The sequence below is a fragment of the Scyliorhinus torazame genome, chromosome 4, assembly GCF_047496885.1.
Source record: "Scyliorhinus torazame isolate Kashiwa2021f chromosome 4, sScyTor2.1, whole genome shotgun sequence".
In the NCBI taxonomy this organism is placed as follows: domain Eukaryota; kingdom Metazoa; phylum Chordata; class Chondrichthyes; order Carcharhiniformes; family Scyliorhinidae; genus Scyliorhinus; species Scyliorhinus torazame.
Window position 1 is genome coordinate 78,170,238 of NC_092710.1, and position 25,193 is coordinate 78,195,430.

The 25,193-nt window shown below is 55.5% G+C and overlaps 1 protein-coding gene across 2 annotated transcripts in view; it reads left to right on the forward strand.

The window, feature by feature from the left end:
* The window catches only part of LOC140410317 (protein turtle homolog A-like), a 431,590-nt gene that overhangs the window by 278,026 nt on the left and 128,371 nt on the right, over positions 1-25,193 (forward strand). For both annotated transcript variants that reach the window (XM_072498310.1, XM_072498311.1), the window contains 4 exons: positions 9,353-9,520; positions 11,812-11,857; positions 14,615-15,490; positions 15,595-15,731. In XM_072498310.1, the coding sequence (XP_072354411.1) occupies positions 9,353-9,520; positions 11,812-11,857; positions 14,615-15,490; positions 15,595-15,731 (1,227 nt within the window). The remainder of the gene's footprint in view (positions 1-9,352; positions 9,521-11,811; positions 11,858-14,614; positions 15,491-15,594; positions 15,732-25,193) is intronic.

A 25,193-nucleotide genomic window follows, 5' to 3' on the forward strand; every position in this document is an offset into this window, starting at 1 on the left:
TGAGTGGGAGTGAGCGGGTGAGCGGGAGTGCGCGGGTGAGCGGGAGTGCGCGGGTGAGTGGGAGTGCGCGTGTGAGTGGGAGTGCGCGTGTGAGCGGGAGTGTGCGGGCGAGCGGGAGTGCGCGGGTGAGTGGGAGTGCGCGGGTGAGTGGGAGTGCGCGTGTGAGCGGGAGTGCGCGGGTGAGCGGGAGTGCGCGGGTGAGCGGGAGTGCGCGGGTGAGTGGGAGTGCGCGGCTGAGCGGGAGTGCGCGGCTGAGCGGTAGTGCGCGTGAGAGCGCTGGCGAGCGCGGGTGAGCGGGAGAGCGGGAGTGTGCTGGTGAGCGGGAGTGTGCTGGTGTGCGGGAGTGTGCGGGAGAGCGCGGGTGTGCTGGTGAGCGGGAGTGTGCTGGTGAGCGGGAGTGTGCTGGTGAGCGGGAGTACGCGGCTGAGCGGGAGAGCGCGGGTGAGCGGGAGTACGCGGCTGAGCAGGAGAGCGCGGGTGAGCGGGGGTGAGCGGGAGTGTGCGGGTGAGCGGGAGAGCGGGGTGAGCGGGGGTGAGCGGGAGTGTGCGGGTGAGCGGGAGTGTGCGGGTGAGCGGGAGAGCGCGGCTGAGCGGGGGTGAGCGGGGGTGAGCGGGAGTGTGCGGGTGAGCGGGAGAGCGCGGCTGAGCGGGAGTGAGTGGGTGAGCGGGAGTGTGTGGGTGAGCGGGAGTGTGCGGGTGAGCGGGAGTGTGCGGGTGAGCGGGAGTGTGCGGGTGAGCGGGAGTGTGCGGGTGAGCGGGAGAGCGCGGGTGAGCGGGAGTGAGTGGGTGAGCGGGAGTGTGTGGGTGAGCGAGAGTGTGGGTGAGCGGGAGTGTGCGGGTGAGCGGGTGTGTGCGGGTGAGCGGGTGTGTGCGGGTGAGCGGGAGTGTGCAGGTGAGCGGGTGTGTGCGGTGAGCGGGAGTGTGCGGGTGAGCGGGAGTGTGCTGCTGTGCGGGAGTGTGCGGGTGTGTGCGGGTGAGCGGGTGTGTGCGGGTGAGCGGGAGTGTGCGGGTGAGCGGGAGAGCGCGGGTGAGCGGGTGTGAGTGGGTGAGCGGGAGTGTGCTGCTGAGCGGGAGTGTGCTGCTGAGCGGGAGAGCGCGGGTGAGCGGGAGTGAGTGGGTGAGCGGGAGTGCGCGGATGAGCGGGAGTGTGTGGGTGAGCGGGAGTGTGCGGGTGAGCGGGAGTGTGCGGGTGAGCGGGAGAGTGCGGGTGAGCGGGAGTGTGCGGGTGAGCGGGAGTGTGCGGGTGAGCCGGAGTGTGCGGGTGAGCGGGAGTGTGCGGGTGAGCGGGAGTGTGCGGGTGAGCGGGAGTGTGCGGGTGAGCGGGAGTGTGCGGGTGAGCGGGAGTGTGCGGGTGAGCGGGAGTGTGCGGGTGAGCGGGAGTGTGCGGGTGAGCGGGAGAGTGCGGGTGAGCGGGAGTGTGCGGGTGAGCGGGAGTGTGCGGGTGAGCGGGAGTGTGCGGGTGAGCGGGAGTGTGCGGGTGAGCGGGAGTGTGCGGGTGAGCGGGAGTGTGCGGGTGAGCGGGAGTGTGTGGGTGAGCGGGTGAGCGGGAGTGGGTGGGTGAGCGGGGGTGAGCGGGAGTGTGCGGGTGAGCGGGAGTGTGCGGGTGAGCGGGTGATCGGGAGTGTGTGGGTGAGCGGGAGTGTGCGGGTGAGCGGGAGAGTGTGGGTGAGCGGGAGAGTGTGGGTGAGCGGCAGAGTGCGGGTGAGCGGGAGTGTGCGGGTGAGCGGGAGTGTGCGGGTGAGCGGGAGTGTGCGGGTGAGCGGGAGTGTGTGGGTGAGCGGGAGAGTGAGGGGGAGTGGGAGTGTGCTGGTGAGCGGGAGTGCGCGGGTGAGCGGGAGTGCGCGGGTGAGCGGGAGTGCGCGGGTGAGCGGGAGTGTGTGGGTGAGCGAGAGTGTGGGTGAGCGGGAGAGTGTGGGTGAGCGGGAGTGTGCGGGTGAGCGGGACTGTGCGGGTGAGCAGGAGTGTGCGGGTGAGCGGGAGAGTGCGGCTGAGCGGGAGTGTGCGGGTGAGCGGGAGAGTGCGGCTGAGCGGGAGAGTGTGCGTGTGCGAGTGAGAAAGTGTGAATGTGTGAGTGCGGCTGAGCGGGAGAGTGCGGGTGAGCGGGAGTGTGTGTTGGAGTGTGAGTGGTCGTGTGTATTAGTTTGTGAGTGTGAGTGCGAGTATGTGTGAGAATAAGTGTGTATGTGACTGAATGAATGAGTGTGTAATTGTGTACAAATGTGTGTATGAGCACGAGTGAGTGTGTATGAGCGCGAGTGAGTGTGTGGGTGCGAGTGAGTGCCTGTGTGTGTAAATGCGAATGAGTGTATGTGAGTGTGAATGAACGTGGAGTGCGAGTGTGAACATGTGAGTATGACTGCGAACGTGTGTGTGACATGAGTGCAAGCGTGACTTGAGTGCAAGTGAGCGCATGAGTGCAAATGTGTGCGTGTGTGAATGAGTGCGAGTGAGTGTGTGAGTGCAAGTGACTGTGTTTCAGTGTAAGTCCGAACGAGTGAGAATGAGTGTATGTATGATTGTTTGTGTAAGTGAGTGTGTGTGAGTGCGTTTGAGTGCAAGTGAGTGTGAATGAGTGAGTGCGGTTGAGAGTTAGTGAGTTTGCAAGTGAGTGTGAGTGCAAGTGTGTGTTTGAGTTTGTGTGTGTGAGTTGAGTGAGTGGGTGTGAATGAGCGTGTGAGTGCGAGTGTTTGTGAGTGGGAGGCAGTGTAAATGCTGTTGTGTTCGATGGCTTCCCTGATCCTGATGGTACACAGAGAACACAAAGATATGATTGCTATAAGACGGTAACCATGCATTTCTGTGTACAAACAATTCTGTCTCTGTTCCTGTGAAACTAAGGGGCAGGATGACTGTCGCCTGTCCTACTATCCAGTGCCCGCCTCCCGTCCGTCCCCCGGTATATATATGTCTGTCTGGGTATCTGGTGCCACCTGCTGGGGGAGGTCATAAGTGTCCCTACATGTATTGGCCAGTGGCTATGGACACTGGTGATATTATATTCAAATATATACATTGGTGCAACTAAGTACAGTTAGGCGTAGATATGCATGTGCGCATAACACCACAAATGCGAGTGAGTGGGAGGGTGCGTGTGATCAAGAGTGCGTGTGCGAACTTCCGGGTGCGGCGATGACCAGCTGAGTCGCACGTTTCGGCAGCTCCCTGTGAAACGGACTTTTGGGCTCTTGATAGGAGCCCCAACGGCAATTTTAACGGCTGAAAACACCGTGCGGTAAACCAGAAGGGTGTTCCCCCTGGACACGGATGGAAAAAGGAGGGGAAAGTGGCCGGATTGCAGCGGATCCTTTGGAACAACGGCAAGGAAGGCAAGCAGAAACCAAGATGGCGTCGGAAGGTGGCAGTTTCATATGGGGCCCTGAACAACAAGAGTTTTTGAAACGCTGCGTGGAGGAGATAAAAAAGGAAATGAAGAAAGAGTTGTTGGCCCCGATACTACAGGCGATTGAAGGGCTGAAAGAGGAACAAAAGACCCAGGAGCAGGAGCTTCGGGTCGTGAAGGCGAAAGCAGCAGAGAATGAAAACGACATACAGGGCCTGGTGGTGAAGTCGGAGATACAGGAGGCACACCAGAAACGATCTGTGGAGAGGTTGGAGGCACTGGAAAATAACGCAAGGAGGAACAACTTGAGGATTCTTGGCCTTCCTGAAGGTGTGGAGGGGGCGGACGTCGGGGCATATGTGAGCACGATGCTGCACTCGTTAATGGGAGTGGAGGCCCCGACGGGTCCGTTGGAGGTGGAGGGAGCATACCGAGTTATGGTGCGAGGACCGAGAGCAGGAGAAGCTCCCAGAGCCATAGTGGTGAGATTTCTCCGTTTTAAGGATAGAGAAATGGTCCTTAGATGGGCGAAGAAAACTCGGTGTAGTAAATGGGAGAACGCGGTGATCCGCGTCTATCAAGATTGGAGTGCGGAGGTGGCGAGAAGGAGGGCGAGCTTTAATCGGGCCAAAGCGGTACTTCACAAAAAAAAGATAAAGTTTGGAATGCTGCAACCGGCAAGACTGTGGGTCACATATCAAGGGAGGCACCACTACTTTGAGACGGCGGATGAAGCGTGGACTTTTATTGTAGAAGAAAAATTGGAATGATTGGACTACGAAAATGAACGTTTGGACAAAGTGGTGGGACGAGTGGGGGGGGGGGGCGAAGAGGGATTGTATGATTAATCCTGCGGTATGGTAACTTTTCTTTCTCCCACAGGTGGTGATGGGGGGAGGTGGGGAGGGAGAGGAGATGGGGCGTTGGCCATGGGAGGCGGGGCCGAGGGAGAGGCGCGGGCTTGGTTCCCGCGCTATGATAATTATGGCGGGAATAGAGAAGCAGGAAGGAGGGGGCGCCGCACGGGGCGAGCCGTGATCACGGGGGGAAGCCGAGGTCAGCCAGAGTTTGCTGACTTCTGGGAGCAACATGGGGGGAGTAATTACGCTAGCGGGGGGTCTAGCGGGGGGGGGGTGGGGGGAGGGGGGAATTACTGGGTTGCTGCTGCTGGGGAAAGGGGGGAGTGGGTGCGGGAAAGGATGGGCGGGGGGGCACCGCCTGGGAGAAATACAGCCGCGTGGGAACTGGGCGAGAAGCTGGAAAAAGATGATGGCTAACCGGCAAGGGGGGGGGGTGGGAAGCCCCCCAACTCGGCTGATCACGTGGAACGTGAGGGGGCTTAACGGGCCGATAAAGAGGGCACGAGTACTCGCACACCTTAAGAAACTTAAGGCAGATGTGGTTATGTTACAGGAAACGCACCTGAAACTGATAGACCAGGTTAGGCGACGCAAAGGATGGGTAGGGCAGGTGTTCCATTCGGGGCTGGATGCGAAAAACAGGGGGGTGGCTATATTAGTGGGGAAGCGGGTAATGTTCGAGGCAAAGACTATAGTGGCGGATAACGGGGGCAGATACGTGATGGTGAGTGGCAAATTACAGGGAGAGATGGTGGTGTTGGTAAACGTGTATGCCCCGAATTGGGACGATGCCAATTTTATGAGGCGAATGCTAGGACGCATCCCAGACCTAGAGACCGGAAAGCTGATAATGGGGGGAGACTTTAACACGGTGTTGGAACCAAGGCTGGATAGGTCGAAGTCCAGGACTGGTAGGAGGCCGGCAGCAGCCAAGGTGCTTAAGGATTTTATGGAGCAGATGGGAGGGGTGGACCCGTGGAGATTCAGTAGACCTAGGAGTAAGGAGTTCTCGTTTTTCTCCTATGTCCATAAAGTCTATTCACGCATAGACTTTTTTGTGTTGGGTAGGGCATTGATCCCGAGGGTGAGGGGAACGGAGTATACGGCTATAGCCATTTCGGATCATGCCCCACACTGGGTAGACTTGGAGATAGGGGAGGAAACAAGAGGGCGTCCACCCTGGAGAATGGATATGGGACTAATGGCGGATGAGGGGGTGTGCTTAAGGGTGAGGGGATGCATTGAAAAGGACTTGGAACTCAATGACAATGGGGAGGTTCAGGTGGGAGTGGTCTGGGAGGCGTTGAAGGCGGTGGTTAGGGGGGAGCTGATATCAATAAGGACACATAAAGGGAAGCAGGAGAGTAAGGAACGGGAGCGGTTGTTGCAAGAACTTTTGAGGGTGGACAGACAGTATGCGGAAGCACCGGAGGAGGGACTGTATAGGGAAAGGCAAAGGCTGCATGTGGAATTTGACTTGCTGACCACAGGCACTGCAGAGGCACAATGGAGGAAGGCGCAGGGTGTACAGTATGAATATGGAGAGAAGGCGAGCAGATTGCTGGCACACCAATTGAGGAAAAGGGGAGCAGCGAGGGAAATAGGGGGGGTGAGAGACGAAGATGGAGAGACGGAGCGGGGAGCGGAGAGAGTGAATGAAGTGTTTAAGACATTTTATAAAAAATTGTATGAAGCTCAACCCCCGGATGCGAGGGAGAGAATGATGGAGTTTTTGGATCGGCTGGAAATTCCCAAGGTGGAAGAGCAGGAAAGGATGGGATTGGGAGCACAGATCACGGTAGAAGAAGTGGTGAAAGGAATTAGGAACATGCAGACGGGAAAGGCCCCGGGACCGGACGGATTCCCAGTTGAATTTTACAGAAAATATTTGGACTTGCTCGTCCCGCTACTGACGAGGACCTTCAACGAGGCAAAGGAAAGGGGACAACTGCCCCCGACTATGTCAGAAGCAACGATATCGCTTCTTTTAAAGAAGGAAAAGGATCCGCTACAATGCGGGTCCTACAGACCAATCTCCCTCCTCAATGTAGATGCCAAGGTCTTGGCCAAGGTAATGGCAATGAGAATAGAGGAATGTGTCCCGGGGGTGGTTCATGAGGACCAAACTGGGTTTGTGAAGGGGAGACAGCTGAACACGAACATACGGAGGTTGTTAGGGGTAATGATGATGGCCCCACCAGAGGGTGAAACGGAGATAGTAGTGGCGATGGATGCCGAGAAAGCATTTGATAGAGTGGAGTGGGATTATCTGTGGGAGGTGTTGAGGAGATTTGGGTTCGGAGAGGGGTATGTTAGATGGGTGCAGCTGTTGTATAGGGCCCCAGTGGCGAGTGTGGTCACGAATGGACGGGGATCGGCATATTTTCGGCTCCATAGAGGGACAAGGCAGGGATGTCCTCTGTCCCCATTACTGTTTGCACTGGCGATTGAGCCCCTGGCGATAGCGCTGAGAGGTTCCAAGGGATGGAGGGGAATACTTAGGGGAGGAGAAGAACACCGGGTATCTTTATATGCGGATGATCTGCTACTATATGTGGCGGATCCAGCGGAGGGGATGCCAGAAATAATGCGGATACTTGGGGAGTTTGGGGATTTTTCAGGGTATAAATTGAATATGGGAAAGAGTGAGCTGTTTGTGGTGCATCCAGGGGAGCAGAGTAGAGAAATAGAAGACCTACCGTTGAGGAAGGTAACAAGAGACTTTCGTTACCTGGGGATCCAGATAGCTAAGAATTGGGGCACATTGCACAGGCTAAATTTGACGCGGTTGGTGGAACAGATGGAGGAAGATTTCAAGAGATGGGACATGGTAGCATTGTCAATGGCAGGGAGGGTGCAGGCAGTTAAGATGGTGGTCCTCCCGAGATTCCTTTTTGTGTTTCAGTGTCTCCCGGTGGTGATCACGAAGGCTTTTTTCAAAAGGATAGAAAAGAGTATTATGGGTTTTGTTTGGGCCGGGAAGACTCCGAGAGTGAGGAAGGGATTCTTACAGCGTAGTAGGGATAGGGGGGGGCTGGCACTACCGAGCCTAAGTGAGTATTATTGGGCCGCTAATATTTCAATGGTGAGTAAGTGGATGGGAGAGGAGGAAGGAGCGGCGTGGAAGAGATTAGAGAGGGCGTCCTGTAGGGGGACTAGCCTGCAGGCTATGGTGACAGCCCCATTGCCGTTCTCACCAAGGAACTATACCACGAGTCCGGTGGTGGTAGCTACACTGAAGATTTGGGGACAGTGGAGACGACATAGGGGAAAGACCGGAGCACTGGGGGGGTCCCCGATAAGAAACAACCATAGGTTTGCCCCGGGGGGAATGGATGGGGGATATGGAATGTGGCAAAGAGCAGGTATAACGCAATTGAAAGATCTATTTGTGGATGGGAAGTTTGCGAGTCTGGGAGCGCTGACCGAGAAATATGGGTTGCCCCAAGGGAATGCATTCAGGTACATGCAATTGAGGGCTTTTGCGAGGCAGCAGGTGAGGGAATTCCCGCAGCTCCCGACACAAGAGGTGCAGGACAGAGTCATCTCAAAGAAATGGGTGGGGGACGGTAAGGTGTCGGATATATATAGGGAAATGAGAGACGAAGGGGAGACTATGATGGACGAACTAAAAGGGAAATGGGAAGAAGAGCTAGGGGAGGAGATTGAGGAGGGGATGTGGGCAGATGCCCTAAACAGGGTAAACTCGTCGTCCTCGTGCGCCAGGCTAAGCCTGATTCAGTTTAAGGTATTACACAGGGCACATATGACTGGAACACGGCTCAGTAAATTTTTTGGGGTGGAGGATAGGTGTGCGAGGTGCTCGAGAAGCCCAGCGAATCATACCCATATGTTTTGGTCATGCCCGGCACTACAGGGGTTTTGGATGGGGGTGACAAAGGTGCTTTCAAAAGTAGTAGGAGTCCGGGTCGAACCAAGCTGGGGGTTGGCTATATTTGGGGTTGCACAAGAGCCGGGAGTGCAGGAGGCGAAAGAGGCCGATGTTTTGGCCTTTGCGTCCCTAGTAGCCCGGCGCAGAATATTGCTAATGTGGAAAGAAGCCAAGCCCCCGGGGGTGGAGACCTGGATAAATGATATGGCGGGGTTCATAAAGTTAGAGCGGATTAAGTTCGTCCTAAGGGGGTCGGCTCAAGGGTTTACTAGGCGGCGGCAACCGTTCGTCGAATATCTTGCGGAAAGATAGATAGGGGAGAACAAAGAAGGCAGCAGCAGCGGCCCAGGACTTGGGGGGGGGGGGGGGGGGGGGGGGATGGGGGGGGGGTGTGGCCTGAGACAAGGCAGTTGCCAATTAGGGCTAGTTTTTTTTTTTTTTTGTTATTTAATATTTATTTATTTGTTGTTGTTTTTGTTTAAATTTAAAAAAGGTCATTATTATCTGTATTGTTACAATGTTGTGTAAAGGATGCACAATGTACTGTGTTGGTTGACCAAAAATTTTCAATAAAATATTATTTTTAAAAAAAAAGAGTGCGTGTGCGACAGCATGTGCGAGTGTGCGTGTGTGCGAGTGTGCGTGTGTGCGAGAGTGTGCGTGTGTGACAGTGTGTGCGCGTGCGAGAGTGTGTGCGCGTGCGAGAGTGTGTGCGCGTGCGAGTGTGTGTGAGAGTGTGCTTGAGAGTGCGTGCGAGTGTGTGTGTGCATGCGCATGTGCGAGAGTGTGCGTGTGCAAGAGTGTGTGTGCAAGAGTGTGTGTGAGAGTATGTGTGTGCGTGCATGAGTGTGTGCATGCACATGTGCGAGAGTGTGTGTGCGAGAGTGTGCGTGTGCGAGACTGTGCATGTTTGTGTGTGAGAGTGCGTGCGAGAGTGCGTGCGAGAGTGTGTGAGAGTGTCTGTGTGCGAGAGTGTGTGTGCGATAGTGTGTGTGCGAGAGTGCGTGTGCGAGAGTGCGTGTGAGAGTGTGTGTGTGAGAGTGTGTGTGTGAGAGTGTGTGTGTGAGAGTGTGTGTGTGTGAGAGTGTGTGCGAGAGTGTGTGTGCGAGAGAGTGCGTGCGAGTGTGTGTGTGAGAGTGTGCGTCTACGAGAGTACCAAGTGGGACTAGCTTAGCCTCACAGAGCAGTCACAGATGAGCCCTGCCTCCCAGCGAGTGTGAATGCACTGCGTGACCCTGTCTCTTTCTCTGTCTGCTGTAGGCATGTCCAGCTATCCCTCAGGCAATAGGATATTGGAAACTTTGTCACAATCTATAAGGGCGGGGATCATTGCTGGAGCCTGTTTCCTGACCAGCGCCCTGTTCATCAGCCTTTTGGTATCCTACCTGATGAAAAAAAGGAGGATGAGAAGGGCAAGGAGAATGCAAAGTAAGAAACCTTGATGTGATTGGGGGGTGGAGGGGGAGGGGGGGGGGCGGCGGCAGTGGGGCACATGAGTGAGAGCAAGCAGCATTTGGCCAAAAGTTACATCAAGGAGCCTGAGCAAAACTGGAGTCAATGGGATTCAGGGGGAAAACTCTCCGCTGGTTGGAGTCATACCTGGCACAAAGGAAATGGTTCAGGTTGTTGGAGGTCAATCATCTCAGCTCCAGGACATCACGTCAGGAGCTCCTCAGGGTAGTGTCCTCGGCCTAACCAAAAACCTCCCTTCCACCAGAGGTTCAGAAGTGGGTGTTTTCGCTGAAGACTGCAGCTTTCAGCATCATTCACAAATCCCCCGACACTGAAGCAGTCCATGTCCAAATGCAGCAAGACCTGGACAATATCCAGGCTCGGGCTGACGAGTGACATTTACGCCACACAAGTGCCAGACAATGACCAACTCCTACAAGAGAGGGTCTGTACACTGACTGGCGTCTCCCTGTCCCTCTCCCTCAGGGTGGCACGGTAGCACAGTGGTTATCACTGTTGCTTCACAGCGCCAGGGTTCCAGGTTCGATTCCCGGCTTGGGGCACTGTCTGTGCGGAGTCTGCACGTTCTCCCTGTGTTTGCGTGGGTTTCCTCCGGCTGCTCCGGTTTCCTCCCACAAGTCCCGAAAGACGCGCTGTTAGGTAATTTGGACATTCTGATTTCTCCCTCCGTGTACCCGAACAGGCGCCGGAATGTGGCAACTAGGGGATTTTCACAGGAATTTCATTGCGGTGTTAATGTAAGCCTACTTGTAACAATAAAGATGATTCAAAAAAAAATTAATGTAGTTGACTCTTAAACAGTGCAGAAGGAGGCCATTCAGCCCATCGAGTCTGCACCGACCCACTTAAGCCCTCACTTCCACCCTGCCCCGTAACCCAATAACCGCTCCTAACCTTTTTGGACACTGAGGGGCAATTTATCACGGCCAATCCACCTAACCTGCACATCTTTGGACTATGGGAGGAAACCGGAGCACCCGGAGGAAACCCACGCAGACACGGGGGGAACGTGCAGACTCCGCACAGACAGTGCCCCAGTGGGGAATCGAGCCTGGGACCCTGGCGCTGTGAAGCCACAGTGCTAACCACTATGCTACCGTGCTGCCCTCTTCTTGGCAATTAGGGTTGGGCAATAAATACTGGCACAGACTGCGACGCCCAGGTCCCTTAAACTAATTTTTAAAAATGTTGACACTAATAAAAATTGTTGTTATGGTTATTATATCTGCACACTGGTGTCTCTCAGTCCCTCTCTCAGGGAGATATCTGTACACTGACTGGTGTCTCTCAGTCTCTCTCTCAGGGAGTTATCTGTACACTGACTGGTGTCTCTCAGTCCCTCTCTCTCAGGGAGATATCTGTACACTGACTGGTGTCTCTCAGTCTCTCTCTCTCAGGGAGATATCTGTACACTGACTGGTGTCTCTCAGTCCCTCTCTCTCAGGGAGATATCTGTACACTGACTGGTGTCTCTCAGTCTCTCTCTCTCAGGGAGATATCTGTACACTGACTGGTGTCTCTCAGTCTCTCTCTCTCAGGGAGATATCTGTACACTGACTGGTGTCTCTCAGTCCCTCTCTCTCAGGGAGATATCTGTACACTGACTGGTGTCTCTCAGTCCCTCTCTCTCAGGGAGATATCTGTACACTGACTGGTGTCTCTCAGTCACTCTCTCTCGGGGAGATATCTGTACACTGACTGGTGTCTCTCAGTCTCTCACTTAGGGCGTTATCTGTACACTGACTGGTGTCTCTCAGTCCCTCTCTCTCAGGGAGATATCTGTACACTGACTGGTGTCTCTCACTCAGGGAGATATCTATACACTGACTGGTGCCTCTCAGTCTCTCTGTCTCGGGGAGATATCTGTACACTGACTGGTGTCTCTCAGTCTCTCACTTAGGGCGATATCTGTACACTGACTGGTGTCTCTCAGTCCCTCTCTCTCAGGGAGATATCTGTACACTGACTGGTGTCTGTCAGTCACTCTCTCTCTCAGGGAGATATCTGTACACTGACTGGTGTCTCTCAGTCCCTCTCTCTCAGGGAGATATCTGCACACTTACTGGTGTCTCTCAGTCCCTCTCTCTCAGGGAGATATCTGTACACTGACTGGTGTCTCTCAGTCTCTCTCTCAGGGAGATATCTGTACACTGACTGGTGTCTCTCCATTGCTGAGCCATTATTTGGACATTCCTCCAGGTGTCATTTCATAATGTTTAACAGTCAAATCTTTGAACCTTTTACAGATTCTCCCATTTTTTTCAGTCGCTATCAGAAGGCGTCAAACTTTGAGTAAGTCCCTCAGCAAATTTGTGTCCGTCTGTATCTAACCCCGTGCTGTACCTGTCCTGGGAGTGTTTGATGGGGACCGTGTGGAGGGAGCTTTACTCTGTATCTAACCCCGTGCTGTACCTGTCCTGGGAGTGTTTGATGGGGACAGTGTCGAGGGAGCTTTACTCTGTATCTAACCCAGTGTTGTACCTGTCCGGGGAGTGTTTGATGGGGACAGTGTAGAGGGAGCTTTACTCTGGATCTAACCCCGTGCTGTACCTGTCCTGGGAGTGTTTGATGGGGACAGTGTCGAGGGAGCTTTACTCTGTGTCTAACCCCGTGCTGTACCTGTCCTGGGAGTGTTTGATGGTGACAGTGTAGAGGGAGCGTTCCTCTGTACCTAACCCCATGCTGTACCTGTCCTGGGAGTGTTTGATGGGGACAGTGTAGAGGAATCTTTCCTCTGTATCTAACCCTGTGCTGTACCTGTCCTGGGAGTGTTTGATGGGGACAGTGTAGATGGAGCTTTCCTCTGTATCTAACCCTGTGCTATACCTGTCCTGGGGGAGCTTGATGGGGACAGTGGAGAGGAAGCTTTACTCTGTATCTAACCCCGTGCTGTACCTGTCCTGGGACTGTTTGATGGGGACAGTGTAGAGAGAGCTTTACTCTGTATCTAACCCCGTGCTGTACCTGTCCTGGGAGTGCTTGATGGGGACAGTGGAGAGGAAGCTTTACTCTGTATCTAACCCCGTGCTGTACCTGTCCTGGGAGTGTTTGATGCGGACAGTGTAGAGGGAGCTTTACTCTGGATCTAACCCCGTGCTGTACCTGTCCTGGGAGTGTTTGATGGGGACAGTGTAGAGAGAGCTTTACTCTGTATCTAACCCCGTGCTGTACCTGTCCTGGGAGTGTTTGATGGGGACAGTGTAGAAGGAGCTTTACTCCGTATCTAACCCCATGCTGTACCTGTCCTGGGAGTGTTTGATGGGGACAGTGTAGAAGGAGCTTTACTCTGTATCTAACCTCGTGCTGTACCTGTCCTGGGAGTGTTTGATGGTGACAGTGTAGAGAGAGCTTTACTCTGTATCTAACCCCGTACTGTGCCTGTCCTGGGAGTGTTTGATGGAGACAGTGTAGAAGGAGCTTTACTCTGTATCTAACCCCATGCTGTACCTGTCCTGGGAGTGTTTGATGGGGATCGTGTGGAGTGAGCTTTACTCTGTATCTAACCTCGTGCTGTCCCTGTCCTGGGAGTGTTTGATGGGGACAGTGTAAAGGGAGCTTTACTCTGTATCTAACCCCGTGCTGTACCTGTCCTGGGCGTGTTTGATGAGGACAGTGTAGAGGGAGCTTTACTCTGTATCTAACCCAGTGCTGTACCTGTCCTGGGAGTGATTGATGGGGACAGTGCAGAGTGAGCTTTACTCTCTATCTAACCCCGTACTGTGCCTGTCCTGGGAGTGTTTGATGGAGACAGTGTAGAAGGAGCTTTACTCTGTATCTAACCTCGTGCTGTCCCTGTCCTGGGAGTGTTTGATGGGGACATTGTAGAAGGAGCTTTACTCTGTATCTAACCTCGTGCTGTACCTGTCCTGGGAGTGTTTGATGGTGACAGTGTAGAGAGAGCTTTACTCTGTATCTAACCCCGTACTGTGCCTGTCCTGGGAATGTTTGATGGAGACAGTGTAGAAGGAGCTTTACTCTGTATCTAACCCCATGCTGTACCTGTCCTGGGAGTGTTTGATGGGGACCGTGTGGAGGGAGCTTTACTCTGTATCTAACCTCGTGCTGTCCCTGTCCTGGGAGTGTTTGATGGGGACAGTGTAAAGGGAGCTTTACTCTGTATCTAACCCCGTGCTGTACCTGTCCTGGGCGTGTTTGATGGGGACAGTGTAGAGGGAGCTTTACTCTGTATCTAACCCAGTGCTGTACCTGTCCTGGGAGTGATTGATGGGGACAGTGCAGAGTGAGCTTTACTCTCTATCTAACCCCGTACTGTGCCTGTCCTGGGAGTGTTTGATGGAGACAGTGTAGAAGGAGCTTTACTCTGTATCTAACCCCATGCTGTACCTGTCCTGGGAGTGTTTGATGGGGACCGTGTGGAGGGAGCTTTACTCTGTATCTAACCTCGTGCTGTCCCTGTCCTGGGAGTGTTTGATGGGGACAGTGTAAAGGGAGCTTTACTCTGTATCTAACCCCGTGCTGTACCTGTCCTGGGCGTGTTTGATGGGGACAGTGTAGAGGGAGCTTTACTCTGTATCTAACTTCGTGCTGTACCTGTCCTGGGAGTGTTTGATGGGGACAGTGTAGAGGGAGCTTTACTCTGTATCCAACCCCGTGCTGTACCTGTCCTGGGAGTGTTTGATGGGGACAGTGTAGAGGGAGCTTTACTCTGTATCTAACCCCGTGCTGTACCTGTCCTGGGAGTGTTGGATGGGGACAGTGTAGAGGGAGCTTTACTCTGAATCTAACCCCATGCTGTACCTGTCCTGGGAGTGATTGATGGGGACAGTGTAGAGGGAGCTTTACTCTGTATCTAACCCCGTGCTGTACCTGTCCTGGGAGTGATTGATGGGGACAGTGTAGAGGGAGCTTTACTCTGTATCTAACCCCGTGCTGTACCTGTCCTGGGAGTGTTTGATGAGGACAGTGTAGAGGGAGCTTTACTCTGTCTCTAAACCTGTGCTGTACCTGTCCTGGGAGTGTTTGATGGGGACAGTGGGGAGGACGTGTACCTCGAAAGTCTAAATCTGTCTGTTATGTCTTTCCCCTCAGCCGCTCGGACAGTCCGGACAGTCTGCTGAAGTTGAAGTTAGAGACCCCGCTCTACGAGACCTTCGAACACGCCGCTGTGTCCCGTCGCAGGAGCAGTGGGGAGAAGCACGCACAGTATGAGACTCACCTCGGCAGCCTGGAGTCTATCCAAAGGGGCCCAGATGGCCGTTTTGTGGTGCGGAGACAGCCAGGACCTCGCGTCACCCCCTTGGTCCCTCACTTTGAAACCTCGTCCACCCATGCCAAGTCTGATGCCTGCCCCCAGGTCCAGGGGGTGCGGGTGAGTGCCCCGCTGAGGGCAAAGGCCAGAGGCCAGGCCCGAGGGCGCCCACGGGCATGCTACTTTGCCATGGCCAGCAGCAGCCCCACTGACGGCTCGCAGCCTCCCTTCATCCCCGATCTCAGCCCCATCCCTCGCCCCTTGGTCTGCGAACCCCGCTGCAGGCCTATACTCTCTGATGGGAAGACAGGCTTTTCTGCCAGGCCCAGCCACAGCTTGCTGGAGCTGGCCTCCATCGTTGCCGGTGACAGGGGCCTGAGCCATGGCCTCTCATGGCCCGGGCCCCTAGAGACGGCCGATCCGAGTCACCTACTCACAGGCCTGGCTTTTGAGCCTACTAAGGTAGGCCGCTCGGGTATTCCCCGGGGGCCGCACCTTCCCGGGGGGTGTGGGGCGGCCTCGGTCTCTGGGTTGGAGCGCTGCCGTCCGCAGGCCAGGCCCAATCCAGACTTTCCTCGGGATCGAGGAGCAATGGGTCAGCGACCCTCCTTTGCCCTGTCGGAGGCTCCAGGCAGCTCACCTGCCCCCAACAGCAGCGGCTACCACAGCGCAGATGCCTCGCGGAGGGCCTCAGAGGAGAGGAGCAGCGACAGGAGGTAAGGTCAACAGAGTCAAACTCAAGATGGGGAGGGGAGGGGTGACTGCGGGGGTCAAAGGGCACACAGCTCCCTGATTCCTCTTCTCTATTCAACTCCTCCAGGGACTTCCTGGCTGGTGAGAAGTACGAGTGGAATGAGGGACTCGCCATGAACTCCGAGATACTCGAGGCACTGAGGCCGCACCAGAGACCGAGGCGGCCCAACTCCAGCATCGCCCTCCAGGACCTCGCACTTACAGGTCAGCACTGCACAACCGCGTGGGGAGCCCAGGGTCAACACAGGTCACTGCAAGGTCAGTGGGAGGGTCAGGAATTTGAGAAAATGGGGGAAATTGATGGGTTGGGGAGCAGGTCGGTCACTGGGATTGAGGGATTGGGGAGAAGAAGGGTCAGTGGGATTGAGGGATTGGGGAGAAGGTGGGTCAGTGGGATTGAGGGATTGGGGAGAAGTTGGGTCAGTGGGATTGGGGAGAAGGTGGGTCAGTGGGATTGAGGGATTGAGGAGAAGGTGGGTCAGTGGGATTGAGGGATTGGGGAGAAGGTAGGTCAGTGGGATTGAGGGATTGGGGAGAAGGTGGGTCAGTGGAATTGAGGGAATGAGGAGAAGGTGGGTCAGTGGGATTGAGGGATTGGGGAGAAGGTGGGTCAGTGGGATTGAGGGATTGGGGAGAAGGTGGGACAGTGGGATTGAGGGATTGAGGAGATGTTGGGTCAGTGGGATTGAGGGATTGGGGAGAAGGTGGGTCAGTGGGATTGAGGGATTGGGGAGAAGGTGGGTCAGTGGTATTGAGGGATTGGGGAGAAGGTGGGTCAGTGGGATTGAGGGATTGGGGAGAAGGTGGGTCAGTGGGATTGAAGGATTGGGGTGAAGGTGGGTCAGTGAGATTAAGGGATTCGGGAGCAGATGGGTCGGTGGGATTGAGGAATTGGGAAGAAGGTGTCTCGGTGGGATTGAAGGATTGGGGAGAAGGTGGGTCAGTGGGATTGAGGGAGTGGGGAGAAGGTGGGTCGGTGGGATTGAGGGATTGGGGAGAAGGTGGGTCAGTGGGATTGGGGAGAAGGTGGATTAGTGGGATTGGGGAGAAGGTGGGTCAGTGTGATTGGGGAGAAGATGGGTCAGAGGGACTGGGGAGAAGATGGGTCAGTGGGATTGGGAAGAAGTTGGGTCAGTGGGATTGAGGGATTGTGGAGAAGGTGGGACAGTGGGATTGAGGGATTGGGGGGAACGTGGGTAGTGGGATTGAGGGATTGGGGAGAAGGTGGGTCTGTGGAATTGCGGGATTGGGCCAGGGTGGGTCAGTGGGATTGAGGGGTTGCGGGGAAGATGGATCAGTGGGATTGAGGGATTGGGGAGAAGGTGGGTCAGTGGGATTGAGGGATTGGGTAAAACGTGGGTCAGTGGGATTAGGGAGAAGGTGGGTCAGTGGGACTGTGGGATTGGGGACCAGATGGGATCGTGGGATGAAGGGATTGTGGAGAAGGTGGGTCAGTGGGATTGAGGGATTGGGGAGAAGGTGGATCGGTGGGATTGAGGTATGGGGCAGAAGGTGTGTCAGTGGGATTGGGGAGAAGGTGGGTCAGTGGGATTGGGGAGACGGTGGGTCAGTGGGATTGGGGAGAAGGTGGGTCAGTGGGATTGAGGGATTGGGGAGAAGATGGGATAGTGGGATTGAGGGATTGTGGAGAAGGTGGGTCAGTGGGATTGAGGGATTGGGGAGAAGGTGGGTCGGTGGGATTGCGGTATCGGGGTGAAGGTGGGTCAGTGGGATTGAGGGATTGGGGAGAAGATGGATCAGAGTGATTGAGGGATTGGGGAGAAGGAGGGTCATGGTATTGAGGGACTGGGGAGAAGGTGGGTCAGTGGGATTGAGGGATTGCGGAGAAGGTGAGTTGGTGGGATTGCAGGATTGGGGAGAAGGTCAGTGGGATTGAGTGATTGGGGAGAAGATGGGTCAGTGGGATTGAGGGATTGGGGAGAAGGTGGATCAGTGGGATTGGGGAGAAGGTTGGTCAGTGGGATTGAGGGATTGGGGAGAAGGTGGGTCGGTGGGATTGCAGGATTGGGGAGAAGGGTCAGTGGGATTGAGGGATTGGGGAGAAGGTGGGTCAGTGGGATTGAGGGAGTGGAGAGAAGGTGGGTCAGTGAGATTGTGGGATCGGGGAGAAGGTGGGTCAGTGGTATTGGGAGAAGGGGGGTCAGTGGGATTGGAGAGAAGGTGGGTCAGTGGGATTGGGGAGATGGTGGGTCAGTGGGAATGAGGAATTGGGGAGAAGGTGGCTTCGTGGGATTGCGGGATTGGGGAGAAGGTGGGTCAGTGGGAATGAGGGATTGGGGAGTAGATGGGTCAGTGGGATTGAGGGATTGGAGAGAAGGTAGGTCAGTGGGATTGAGGGATTGGGGAGAAGGTGGGTCGGTGGGATTGAGAAGAAGGTAGGTCGGTGGGATTGCAGGATCGGGAAGAAGGTGGGTCAGTGGAATTGGGGAGAAGGTGGGTCAGTGGGATTGAGGGATTGCGGAAAAGGTCGGTCAGTGGGATTGGGGAGAAGATTGGTCAGCGGGTTTGAGGGATTGGGGAGAAGGTGGGTCGGTGGGATTGAGGGATTGTGGAGAAGGTGTGTCAGTGGGATTGAGGGATTGTGGAGAAGATGGGTCGGTGGGATTGGGGAGAAGGTGGGTCAGTGGGATTGAGGGATTGGGGAGAAGATGGATCATGGGATTGAGGGATTGGGGAGAAGGTGGGTCAGTGGGATTCGGGAGAAGATTGGTCAGCGGGTTTGAGGGATTGGGGAGAAGGTGTGTCGGTGGGATTGCGGGATTGGAGAGAAGGTGGGTCAGTGGGATTGAGGGATTGGGGAGATGGTGGGTCGGTGGGATTGAGGAGAAGGTAGGTCGGTGGGATTGCGGAATCGGGAAGAAGGTGTGTCAGTGGGATTGCGGAGAAGGTGGGGCAGTGGAATTGGGGAGAAGGTGGGTCAGTGGGATTGAGGGAATGAGGAAAAGGTGGGTCAGTGGGATTGGGGAGAAGGTGGGTCAGTGGGATTGAGGAGAAGGTAAATCAGTGGGATTTGGGAGAAGGTGGGTCAGTGAGATTGAGGGATAGGGAAGAATGTGGGTCAGTGGGATTGAGGAGAAGGTGGGTCGGTGTGATTGTGGAGAAGGTGGGTCAGTGGGATTGCGTGATTGGGAAGAAGGTGGGTCAGTGGGATTACGGGTTTAGGAAGAAGGTGGGTCAGTGGGATTGAGGGAGAGGGAGAAGGTGGATCAGTGAGATTGAGGGATTGGGGAGAAGGTGCGTCACTGGGATTGGGGAGAAGGTGGGACAGTGGGATTGGGGAGGAGGTGGGTCAGTGGGATGGGGCGAAGGTGGGTCAGTGGGATTGAGGGATTGGGAGAAGGTGGGTCAGTGGGATTGACGGATTGGGGAGAAAGTGGGTCGGTGGGATTGGGAAGAAGGTGGGTCAGGGGATTGAGGGACTAGGGAGATGGTGGGACAGTGTGATTGAGAGATTGGAGAGAAGGTGGGTCAGTGGGATTGAGGGATTGGGGAGAAGGTGGGTCGCTGGGATTGCGGGATTGGGGGAAGGTGGGTCAGTGGAATTGAGTGATTGGGGAGAAGATTGATCAGTGGGATTGAGGGATTGGGGAGAAAGTGGGTCAGTGGGATTGGGGAGACAGTGGGTCAGTGGGATTGAGGGATTGGGGAGAAGGTGGGTCGGTGGGATTGCGGGATTGGGTAGAAGGTGGGTCAGTGGGATTGAGGGATTGGGGAGAAGATGGGTCAGTGGGATTGTGGGATTGGGGATACGGTGGGTCAGTGGGATTGAGGGATTGGGGAGAAGGTGTGTCAGTGAGATTGAGGGATTGGGGAGAAGGTGGGTCAGTGGGATTGGGGAGAAGGTGGGTCAGTGGGATTGGGGAGAAGTTGGGTCAGTGTGATTGAGGGATTGGGGAGAAGGTGGGACAGTGGGATTGAGGGATTGAGGAGATGTTGGGTCAGTGGGATTGAGGGATTGGGGAGAAGGTGGGTCAGTGGGATTGAGGGATTGGGGAGAAGGTGGGTCAGTGGTATTGAGGGATTGGGGAGAAGGTGGGTCAGTGGGATTGAGGGATTGGGGAGAAGGTGGGTCAGTGGGATTGAAGGATTGGGGAGAAGGTGGGTCAGTGAGATTAAGGGATTCGGGAGCAGATGGGTCGGTGGGATTGAGGAATTGGGAAGAAGGTGTCTCGGTGGGATTGAAGGATTGGGGAGAAGGTGGGTCAGTGGGATTGAGGGAGTGGGGAGAAGGTGGGTCGGTGGGATTGAGGGATTGGGGAGAAGGTGGGTCAGTGGGATTGGGGAGAAGGTGGATTAGTGGGATTGGGGAGAAGGTGGGTCAGTGTGATTGGGGAGAAGATGGGTCAGAGGGACTGGGGAGAAGATGGGTCAGTGGGATTGGGAAGAAGTTGGGTCAGTGGGATTGAGGGATTGTGGAGAAGGTGGGACAGTGGGATTGAGGGATTGGGGGGAACGTGGGTAGTGGGATTGAGGGATTGGGGAGAAGGTGGGTCTGTGGAATTGCGGGATTGGGCCAAGGTGGGTCAGTGGGATTGAGGGGTTGTGGGGAAGATGGATCAGTGGGATTGAGGGATTGGGGAGAAGGTGGGTCAGTGGGATTGAGGGATTGGGGAAAACGTGGGTCAGTGGGATTGTGGAGAAGGTGGGTCAGTGGGACTGTGGGATTGGGGACCAGATGGGATCGTGGGATGAAGGGATTGTGGAGAAGGTGGGTCAGTGGGATTGAGGGATTGGGGAGAAGGTGGATCGGTGGGATTGAGGTATTGGGCAGAAGGTGTGTCAGTGGGATTGGGGAGAAGGTGGGTCAGTGGGATTGGGGAGACGGTGGGTCAGTGGGATTGGGGAGAAGGTGGGTCAGTGGGATTGAGGGATTGGGGAGAAGATGGGATAGTGGGATTGAGGGATTGTGGAGAAGGTGGGTCAGTGGGATTGAGGGATTGGGGAGAAGGTGGGTCGGTGGGATTGCGGTATCGGGGTGAAGGTGGGTCAGTGGGATTGAGGGATTGGGGAGAAGATGGATCAGAGTGATTGAGGGATTGGGGAGAAGGAGGGTCATGGTATTGAGGGACTGGGGAGAAGGTGGGTCAGTGGGATTGAGGGATTGCGGAGAAGGTGAGTTGGTGGGATTGCAGGATTGGGGAGAAGGTCAGTGGGATTGAGTGATTGGGGAGAAGATGGGTCAGTGGGATTGAGGGATTGGGGAGAAGGTGGGTCAGTGGGATTGAGGGAGTGGGGAGAAGGTGGGTCAGTGGGATTGTGGGATCGGGGAAAAGGTGGGTCACTGGTATTGGGAGAAGTGGGGTCAGTGCGATTGGAGAGAAGGTGGGTCAGTGGGATTGGGGAGATGGTGGGTCAGTGGGAATGAGGAATTGGGGAGAAGGTGGCTTCGTGGGATTGCGGGATTGGGGAGAAGGTGGGTCAGTGGGAATGAGGGATTGGGGAGAAGATGGGTCAGTGGGATTGAGGGATTGGAGAGAAGGTGGGTCAGTGGGATTGAAAGATTGGGGAGAAGGTGGGTCAGTGGGATTGAGGGATTGGGGAGAAGGTGGGTCAGTGGGATTGGGGAGAAGGTGGAGCAGTGGGATTGGGGAGAAGGTGGGTCAGTGGGATTGGGGAGAAGGTGGAGCAGTGGGATTGGGGAGAAGGTGGGTCAGTGTGATTGGGGAGAAGATGAGTCAGTGGGATTGAGGGATTGGGGAGAAGGTGGGACAGTGGGATTGGGGAGAAGGTGGGTCAGTGGGACTGAGGGATAGGGGACAAGATGGGATCGTGGGATTGAGGTATTGGGGAGAAGGTGGGTCAGTGGGATTGTGGGATTGGGGAGAAGGTGGGTCGGTGGGATTGAGGGATTGGGCAGTAGGTGGGTCACTGGGGTTGGGGAGAAGGTGGGTCAGTGGGATTGGGGAGATGGTGGGTCAGTGTGATTGGGGAGAAGGTGGGTCAGTGGGATTGGGGAGAAGGTGGGTCAGTGGGATTGGGGAGACGGTGGGTCAGTGGGATTGGGGGATTGGGGAGAAGGTGGGTCAGTGGGATTGAGGGATTGTGGAGAAGGTGGGTCAGTGGGATTGAGGGATTGTGGAGAAGGTGGGTCAGTGGGATTGCGGAATCGGGGTGAAGGTGGGTCAGTGGGATTGAGGGATTGTGGAGAAGGTGGGTCAGTGGGATTGAGTGATTGGGGAGAAGGTGGGTCTGTGGGATTGAGGGATTGGGGAGAAGGTGGGTCAGTGGGATTGAGGGATTGGGGAGAAGGTGGGTCAGTGGGATTGAGGGATTGTGGAGAAGGTGGGTCTGTGGGATTGAGGGATTGGGGAGAAGGTGGGTCAGTGGGATTGAGGGATTGGGGAGAAGGTGGGTCAGTGGGATTGAGTGATTGGGGAGAAGGTGGGTCTGTGGGATTGAGGGATTGGGGAGAAGGTGGGTCAGTGGGATTGAGGGATTGTGGAGAAGGTGGGTCAGTGGGATTGAGGGATTGTGGAGAAGGTGGGTCGGTGGGATTGCGGAATCGGGGTGAAGGTGGGTCAGTGGGATTGAGGGATTGGGGAGAAGATGGATCAGAGTGATTGAGGGATTGGGGAGAAGGTGGATCATGGTATTGAGGGATTGGGGAGAAGGTGGGTCAGTGGGATTGAGGGATTGGAGAGAAGGTGGTACGGTGGGATTGCAGGATTGGGGAGAAGGGTCAGTGGGATTGAGGGATTGGGGAGAAGATGGGTCAGTGGGATTGAGGGATTGGGGAGAAGGTGGGTCAGTGGGATTGAGGGAGTGGGGAGAAGGTGGGTCAGTGAGATTGTGGGATCGGGGAGAAGGTGGGTCTGTGGTATTGGGAGAAGGTGGGTCAGTGGGATTGGAGAGAAGGTGGGTCAGTGGGATTGGGGAGATGGTGGGTCAGTGGGAATGAGGAATTGGGAAGAAGGTGGCTTCGTGGGGTTGCGGGATTGGGGAGAAGGTGGGTCAGTGGGAATGAGGGATTGGGGAGTAGATGGGTCAGTGGGATTGAGGGATTGGAGAGAAGGTAGGTCAGTGGGATTGAGGGATTGGGGAGAAGGTGGGTCGGTGGGATTGAGAAGAAGGTAGGTCGGTGGGATTGCAGGATCGGGAAGAAGGTGGGTCAGTGGAATTGGGGAGAAGGTGGGTCAGTGGGATTGAGGGATTGCGGAAAAGGTGGGTCAGTGGGATTGGGGAGAATTTTTGTAAGTGGAGCTGAGGGATTGGGGAGAAGATGGGATCGTGGGATTGAGGGATTGTGTAGAAGGTGGGTCAGTGGGATTGAGGGATTGTGGAGAAGGTGTGTCAGTGGGATTGAGGGATTGTGGAGAAGATGGGTCGGTGGGATTGGGGAGAAGGTGGGTCAGTGGGATTGAGGGATTGGGGAGAAGATGGATCATGGGATTGAGGGATTGGGGAGAAGGTGGGTCAGTGGGATTGGGGAGAAGATTGGTCAGCGGGTTTGAGGGATTGGGGAGAAGGTGTGTCGGTGGGATTGCGGGATTGGAGAGAAGGTGGGTCAGTGGGATTGAGGGATTGGGGAGATGGTGGGTCGGTGGGATTGAGGAGAAGGTAGGTCGGTGGGATTGCGGGATCGGGAAGAAGGTGTGTCAGTGGGATTGTGGAGAAGGTGGGGCAGTGGAATTGGGGAGAAGGTGGGTCAGTGGGATTGAGGGAATGAGGAAAAGGTGGGTCAGTGGGATTGGGGAGAAGGTGGGTCAGTGGGATTGAGGAGAAGGTAAATCAGTGGGATTTGGGAGAAGGTGGGTCAGTGAGATTGAGGGATAGGGAAGAATGTGGGTCAGTGGGATTGAGGAGAAGGTGGGTCGGTGTGATTGTGGAGAAGGTGGGTCAGTGGGATTGCGTGATTGGGAAGAAGGTGGGTCAGTGGGATTACGGGTTTAGGAAGAAGGTGGGTCAGTGGGATTGAGGGAGAGGGAGAAGGTGGATCAGTGAGATTGAGGGATTGGGGAGAAGGTGCGTCACTGGGATTGGGGAGAAGGTGGGACAGTGGGATTGGGGAGGAGGTGGGTCAGTGGGATGGGGCGAAGGTAGGTCAGTGGGATTGAGGGATTGGGAGAAGGTGGGTCAGTGGGATTGACGGATTGGGGAGAAAGTGGGTCGGTGGGATTGGGAAGAAGGTGGGTCAGGGGATTGAGGGACTGGGGAGATGGTGGGACAGTGTGATTGAGGGATTGGAGAGAAGGTGGGTCAGTGGGATTGAGGGATTGGGGAGAAGGTGGGTCGCTGGGATTGCGGGATTGGGGGAAGGTGGGTCAGTGGAATTGAGTGATTGGGGAGAAGATTTATCAGTGGGATTGAGGGATTGGGGAGAAAGTGGGTCAGTGGGATTGGGGAGACAGTGGGTCAGTGGGATTGAGGGATTGGGGAGAAGGTGGGTCGGTGGGATTGTGGGATTGGGTAGAAGTTGGGTCAGTGGGATTGAGGGATTGGGGAGAAGATGGGTCAGTGGGATTGTGGGATTGGGGATACGGTGGGTCAATGGGATTGAGGGATTGGGGAGAAGGTGTGTCAGTGAGATTGAGGGATTGGGGAGAAGGTGGGTCAGTGGGATTGGGGAGAAGTTGGGTCAGTGTGATTGAGGGATTGGGTAGAAGGTGGGACAGTGGGATTGAGGGATTGAGGAGAAGGTGGGTCAGTGGGATTGAGGGATTGGGGAGAAGGTGGGTCAGTGGGATTGAGGGATTGGGGAGAAGGTGGGTCAGTGGTATTGAGGGATTGGGGAGAAGGTGGGTCAGTGGGATTGAGGGATTGGGGAGAAGGTGGGTCAGTGGGATTGAAGGATTGGGGAGAAGGTGGGTCAGTGAGATTAAGGGATTCGGGAGCAGATGGGTCGGTGGGATTGAGGAATTGGGAAGAAGGTGTCTCGGTGGGATTGAAGGATTGGGGAGAAGGTGGGTCAGTGGGATTGAGGGAGTGGGGAGAAGGTGGGTCGGTGGGATTGAGGGATTGGGGAGAAGGTGGGTCAGTGGGATTGGGGAGAAGGTGGATTAGTGGGATTGGGGAGAAGGTGGGTCAGTGTGATTGGGGAGAAGATGGGTCAGAGGGACTGGGGAGAAGATGGGTCAGTGGGATTGGGAAGAAGTTGGGTCAGTGGGATTGAGGGATTGTGGAGAAGGTGGGACAGTGGGATTGAGGGATTGGGGGAAAGTTGGTAGTGGGATTGAGGGATTGGGGAGAAGGTGGGTCGGTGAGATTAAGGGATTGGAGAGAAGGTGGGTCGGTGGGATTGAGGAATTGGGAAGAAGGTGTGTCGGTGGGATTGAAGGATTGGGGAGAAGGTGGGTCAGTGGGATTGAGGGAGTGGGGAGAAGATGGGTCAGTGGGATTGAGGGATTGGAGAGAAGGTGGGTCAGTGGGATTGAAAGATTGGGGCGAAGGTGGGTCAGTGAGATTAAGGGATTGGAGAGAAGGTGGGTCGGTGGGATTGAGGAATTGGGAAGAAGGTGTGTCGGTGGGATTGAAGGATTGGGGAGAAGGTGGGTCAGTGGGATTGAGGGAGTGGGGAGAAGGTGGGTCGGTGGGATTGAGGGATTGGGGAGAAGGTGGGTCAGTGGGATTGGGGAGAAGGTGGGTCAGTGGGATTGGGGAGAAGTTTGGTCAGTGGGATTGAGGGATTGGGGAGAAGGTGGGACAGTG